General features: G+C 31.1%; 1 protein-coding gene across 1 annotated transcript; it reads right to left on the bottom strand.

The window, feature by feature from the left end:
- LOC105133619 (eukaryotic translation initiation factor 3 subunit F-like) lies at positions 1-2,735 on the bottom strand. Its single transcript, XM_011037692.1, has 6 exons — positions 2,414-2,735; positions 2,168-2,247; positions 1,684-1,913; positions 820-941; positions 628-741; positions 1-336 (listed from the first exon to the last, which is right to left on the bottom strand). The coding sequence occupies exons 1-6, from the start codon at positions 2,639-2,641 to the stop codon at positions 247-249; spliced, it is 864 nt and encodes a 287-aa protein (XP_011035994.1). The 5' UTR covers positions 2,642-2,735; the 3' UTR covers positions 1-246.
- Positions 2,736-6,533: the final 3,798 nt, after the last annotated feature.

Genomic DNA, 6,533 nt, shown 5'->3' with positions numbered 1-6,533 from the left:
TGAAAACCAAAGTATAACAGCATTGTAAGCAAACCAGATTTAACCTCGAGCTTACAAAAGTGAATAATGTTTCCTGGAGTGTAAATGAACAATTATAAAAACAATCTTGAGATGAAATTGCAGATAGCCTACCTAACAAAAATCAACACAAGCTTCTGATTCCCCAAACTTGACAATACATTACTATAGGTCAACACCTATGAGGATTAATGGTTTTGGGCCGTGAATTCACCCAGCAGACAGAAATCAGAGGATCTGAGCTGCTGTATTCAACTTCTCTGCTAAGCTGAGCTGTGTCCTAGTGATGCTTGACAGGTACAGCAAGAGTAAATGGTCCTGTGGGAACAGAGAAGGCAGAAGAAGCAAATAGAGAAAGATGAAATGATATATAAAGCAGAAAATCACTGACAATGCAGCAGAGTAATATGCCAACAAATTGTCATTAAAAATATCAAATGAATTGCCATTACAAAGTAGAAAACTACTCGCAACAAATGATTTAAGACCTAAATCTGAAACAAAGAAATTAAGCCTAAATTCTAATCATATGTCGTAGTTATGAATGATAACACTCCTGCAATCATCTTTATTCCTAGAAACAATCATATGAAAATAACATTAGCTTACCTGCATGTTGTCATTTACAAGCTTATCAAACACTGGTGGTGAAAGTTTGGGAAGGGAGGCGACCGTGTCTGATATAAAACGCCCTATGTTATTATCTGGTGCGGTATGCCCTTCCTAAGAAGAGAACTGATTATTAGCTTAAACAATAAGGAGGTTAGAACAAATTGATGAAGGGAGGGTCATCTTACTCACCACCACATCATCAACATATTTGTACACATCATCGATTAGAGCTAGTAGCCGTTGCATAGAGATTTCCATCCCTTCCAGATCACTTGGAATTTTGTCAACCATTGTGGTCTTCAAAACATCAACTGCAGTTATGATATAGATAAAACTTCAGATGCAGATAAATCTAATATATGCGCATCAAAAGAAAGGAATTCAACCAGCATTCCACAAACAGAATTCCAGGTGTTAAACAACCACAACAAACCGAATTTTGACAGGGCATCAAGAAATAACAACAGCAAGTGGCAAATTTTTATGCAGAAGAAACAATATGCAGAGCTTCATGAAATTCGAATTTCGTAGTTTTTCCAAAAATAATTATAAACAAGCCATGATCAGAGCTGATTGTTTCATGGAGATAGCCAGCACGGTAATAAGCAGAATCATTGTTACAAACAAAAGGGAACTCTATCCCCAGGAACAAGAAAAAGAATAGGGCGGGAAATTTTGAAGATTACAGAGCTATTACCAACTAGGCCCTTAAGATGTAGTTGATAGCATTGCTTCCTTTCATAAAATGAAATCTAAAAATTTATCACAATTAACTCCTTGGACAAAATCCATTCACGCCAATCCTCTTCACCCCACTCCATACACCCAACAAAAAGAATGAAATTAAAGACTTGAAGGAAGAATGTTTCACCAAAGGGTCAGAATTAACAGCCTAATCTATCATTGTCTCCCTTAAGAAATGTAATAGCAGAAGCATGTGTATGGGAACCTGTTTGTCTTGGCATGTGCACAGTGAGACAACAAAACAGAAAACAGAGAATGCCAACCAACAAAGATTTTACTAGGAAAGAAGAATTCAAGATATATACATACATCCAATGCGCTCAGCTTCAACCATACGAAGATCAAGAGGAACTTCTTGAAATTGTGCCGCAAGTGGACGGTCTCCAAGAGACAGATTCACAGAAACATAAGCCTTTATGGTACCCTCCCCGTTACTGAATCCTGTATCCACCGTCAGATGAATAGGGTTTGGAACTTCTCTGGAATAGAAATCATGAATCAAAGCACTACCGCCAGTAACTCCTAACCCAGTTGAATACCTGCATGCAATTACATAAGCACAACAATTGCATAAGCACAACACGACAAATTAATTAATTCCATAACAAAAAACCCATTGCCTCCTCGTCACCACCATTGGATATTGAAAGCTCCAGCATATAATGGTAAAGCAAAATAAAATTTGAACAATCCAATAAACACTACACTATTGCAACACATTCAAAACCTTCCAAGTTTTTTTCAAACAATAACTTGCATTGACAATAATGAAATCAGTGAAGATGAGAATTACCATCCAACAATAACTTCCTTAGGATTCACTTTTTGATGAGACAGCAGCAAGTTATGATGGTAATCGATATCCAAAGCCACCTTCATCCATTTTATAAACAAAAACCAACACAATTATTACCATGGGAAATAAAAGACTAGGATTGGAAAAAACAATTACAACTAACCTTCTGAGATATTTCTTGATTACATTTTTTCCAAGACAGTAGAAAAAATAGAAAAAATCTGGGAAGAGATATTTGAAAACCTGTTCGGAGGATTCATTATGAGGGACGGCATAAGAGTTGCGGATATCAACGGTGCCATCGGGCAAGACGGAGCCAAGGAGAGTGCCAATGACGCGCTCAGCTTGGTCAGGCCGCCTAACGTAGCAATCGCAGATGTTGAAGATGACAAGAGGGTGAACCTTCGCGGAGAGAGTCGATGAAGATGATGTTGCGAATTGGAGGACTGTTTGCTGCTCGATCGCCGCCATTCTCCGATCTCGATTTGAGGCAAAGAGAGGCCGAGAGAGGGGATACAGGGAGGGGGGTGTGGGAGATTAGGGTTTTTGGGGAGGATGGAATTTGAGGGTTGGTATAGGTTTTGTTTGGATTGTTGCTGGGCTCATATTCATCTGGCCTGGCCCAGTGAGAGAATGTTGTGGGCTTCGTGGAATAAAATAAAAATGTTAAGCTTTTTTTGGATTTATATTTTTTTATTTTCATCCACATGAAATATGAATTTTAAAAAATAATAATTAAAAAATATTTTTAAAAAAATAAAAATAAACTCTTGTCTCATATGTTTTTATTTAACTCCTTTTCAAGTTCAAGTCAATGGTTTCCAAAGGAAATTATTATTGTTAATATTATTTCCAGTGAGAGAATGTTGTGGGCTTCGTGGAATAAAATAAAAATGTTAAGCTTTTTTTGGATTTATATTTTTTTATTTCATCTACATGAAATATGAATTTTAAAAAATAATATTTTTAAAATATATTTTTAATTAAAAAATATTTTTTAAAAAATACAAATAAACTCTTGTCTCATATGTTTTTATTTAACTCCTTTTCAAGTTCAAGTCAATGGTTTCCAAAGGAAATTATTATTGTTAATATTATTTCCAATGAGAGAATGTTGTGGGCTTCGTGGAATAAAATAAAAATGTTAAGCTTTTTTTGGATTTATATGTTTTTATTTCATCTACATGAAATATGAATTTTTAAAAATACAAATAAACTCTTGTCTCATATGTTTTTATTTAACTCCTTTTCAAGTTCAAGCCGATGGTTTCCAAAGGAAAATAGTTGATTGTCCGGTGTGTAAAAATGGACGACATGTAATAATGTTTTCTAACATTAAAATTATGTTATTGGGAGCATGTGATACAATACGTGAGTTTATCGTATTTGGTATTTAGTGTTTCTTGTTTTCTTTTTTTTCTTCTTTTTTTTTCATTATTTCTCATGCACGGTTTTCTTTTTTTTCTTGTTTTTTTTTTTTCATTATTTCTCATGCACGAGATACACACACCAGGCTTACTGTTAGGCCTATTGGTTTGCACACAAAAGAAAAAAATATTGTTGTTTGATGCAAAATACTCATGTTGAAAGTCTTAACAAATTATTTCAGTGTATTTTATAGACCAAGAAAAGGCAACAAGCTATACAACAATGAGGGCTGATTAACATATAGTTTGTTTGCGATGTAAAAATATTTTAAAAATATTTAAATTTTATTTTATATTAAGTTACTTTTTATATTGTTTTAATATGTTAGTATTAAAATTTAATTTTTTTAAAAAAAAATAATCCTGATACATTTATTAATAAAAGATATTTTAAAAATCAATTATTTTTACAATACCAAACAGACTTTGAATCAAATTGATAGGGTTTACTTTTTATAATGGTAAGTGATAGAACCTTTTTTTTTTCATTGTCGATCTTTTATATTTTTTTCAATATAAAAAAAAAGTAAATAAAAAAAATATAAAATTGTCTATACATCAATAATTAGAAGCAACCTAATAAAATTACATGTGGAATTTAATTTAATTTTACATATAATTTAAATTTAATTGATAATTTATTATAATTTTTATATTTAAATAAAAATTTAAATCACATAATTGAGCTGAATTAAGTTTAATTATTCTGTTAGAAATATCTATAAACAAAATAAATCAAACGGACAATATTTACTATTTTACTTTTAATTTAAAAATCAAATATAAAAGGCTAAAAACCTGCATTTTCAAGTACTAGGAACTCATGCGATTCTGTTTGATTACATGATCTGACTCGTAGAAACAAAACAGGTCTAGAAACTTGTGGCCCTTGCAAGTGCTTAACCTCAATTTACCATGTTGTGTCAGGGCGACCAGTACCATGGATCGAAGACATGCATGACATGCTTATTACTATCATGAAATTGCTTAAAGAAACAAGGGGATGCTTGTTTTTGTTTTTTCTTCGGTTGAACCGGTTTGTGACAGCTGAAACTTTTCATGACTGGTTAATACGTAGTAGAAAAGTTAATTTAAACTCGTAAATTACTATATTCTTATCTGTGCACTTATCCTGCACTAGACACCTTGATAGGTTACCGGGGTGTTCTGTGTCTCATATATTTTTATTTTTTATAAAAAAATTATATATATAAATTTTTTCAATGAATTTTTATAATTTAAAAAATCTAAGTTCATATTAAAAATTTATATATACATGTAATCAAATAAATTAAAAATTTTATATACAAATAAATAAATAAATAATTATTTATAATAACTAAAAATAAAATTTAAAAAATCAAAAAATAAATATAAATATTAAAAGATAGGATTTTTACCCTGTTATATTTACTAAATTTATTTATTAAAATATTTTTTTATTTAAGTAAGTAATAATTAAATATATTAATTAAATTAATCGAATAAAACAAGAGGAGAAAAAAATATAATCCAATGCAACACATATTAGAAATTATTTATTAAAATATTATATGAATATTATTTTTTTATTTTAAAAATAAAATTCATTAATATAAAAGATAAAAAATACATAGATGAATAAAAAAAACTCTTCAAATTTAAATATATAATAAAAAATATTACTTAAAAGATGCTCCCCAAACAAAATGAAAAGGAGAATATGCACTAGTTTAAATATAAATTGTAAAAAATATAAAATAAAAACATAAAAAAAAGAATCATTCATTTAAAAAAAATTGTTTATAAAAAAGAAAATTACAAATCTGCCGCTGCTATAGGAACCGCTACACTAACCAATTTAAAAAAAATTTCAATTGTGCAAACTAGGGCTTGGCCTGGGGGTGGAAAGGGCCTGTCTCCTTCCACTGCACCTGGGTTCAAGTCCTAGTGTGCACGTCTGTCACCCCCACGGTGCCTTACATGCCTACTGGGTTTGTAGGATATTTAGTGGGTCATGGGGATTAGTCGTGATGCACGCAAGCTGGCCCGGATACCCCGCGTAAATAAAAAAAAAATAAAAAGTAAAAAATATAAAAAAATATAAAAAAAAAGAATCATTCATTTTAAAAAAATTATTTCTAAAAAAGAAAATTACAAATCTGCCGCTGCTATAGGAACTGCTACACTAACCAATTTAAAGAAAATTTCAATTGTGTAAACTAGGGATTGGCCTAGCGATGGAAGGGACTTGTCTCTTTCCATTGTACCTGGGTTCAAGTCCTAGCATGCACGCTTGTTACCCTCACGGTGCCTTACATGCCTACTGGGTTTGTAGGATATTCAGTGGACCGTGAGGATTAGTCGTGATATGCACAAACTAACCCGGACATTCCACGTAAATCAAAAAAAAAATTTCAATTGTGCTATTTATAACGTGAAATGAGTTTCTTGTACTGCATGTAAAATGATATCTAATTTCAATTTAATGGTTTTGACGCGGGTGCGTTCCTAGTAAATCCAACGCTCACTTTCAATTTAAATAAATACTCTAAAAATAATTCCTGACACCAAAATTAATTTCGCATTTAAAATTTAATTTAATTCCATTAATTCTAAACAACACAAAACAACCTCCATTTATAATATTAAAAATTAAAATAATATTCTTATAATTATTAAAAATTTACATGATTGTTAATTTTAGTACTAGTAACATTAGTTTAAATATCTGTAAATTAGTTTAAATATCTATATTAATAAATAAATAAATAAATAAAAGAGGAAATTTGGAACCCGCAGGAGCTCAATAGTTGCCCCCACCAATTTAGAAAAGAGGAGGTGACCTATCATCCCAGTGTTAGGCAATAAATAGTATTCAGACATTGAATTGATTAATTGCACGCCGTGCCCAAACTAAGACTCTTCTTCTTCTTCTTACCAGTTTAATTGTCACG

Source organism: Populus euphratica, unplaced genomic scaffold (assembly GCF_000495115.2).
Source record: "Populus euphratica unplaced genomic scaffold, PopEup_1.0 scaffold36.1, whole genome shotgun sequence".
NCBI classification, from domain to species: Eukaryota; Viridiplantae; Streptophyta; class Magnoliopsida; order Malpighiales; family Salicaceae; genus Populus; species Populus euphratica.
Note: the sequence above shows the minus strand (reverse complement) of the source record. Positions and strands in the feature narration are given on the sequence as shown.

Bases quoted from the DNA above. Each gene is read 5' to 3' on its own strand.
- LOC105133619 (XM_011037692.1), bottom strand. From the start codon at position 2,641: ATGGCGGCGATCGAGCAGCAAACAGTCCTCCAATTCGCAACATCATCT. The intron at 1,914-2,167 runs GTAATTCTCATC...AATTGCATGCAG, and splicing joins AAGGAAGTTATTGTTGGATG to GTATTCAACTGGGTTAGGAG. The intron at 742-819 runs GTGAGTAAGATG...TTCTCTTCTTAG, and splicing joins AATATGTTGATGATGTGGTG to GAAGGGCATACCGCACCAGA.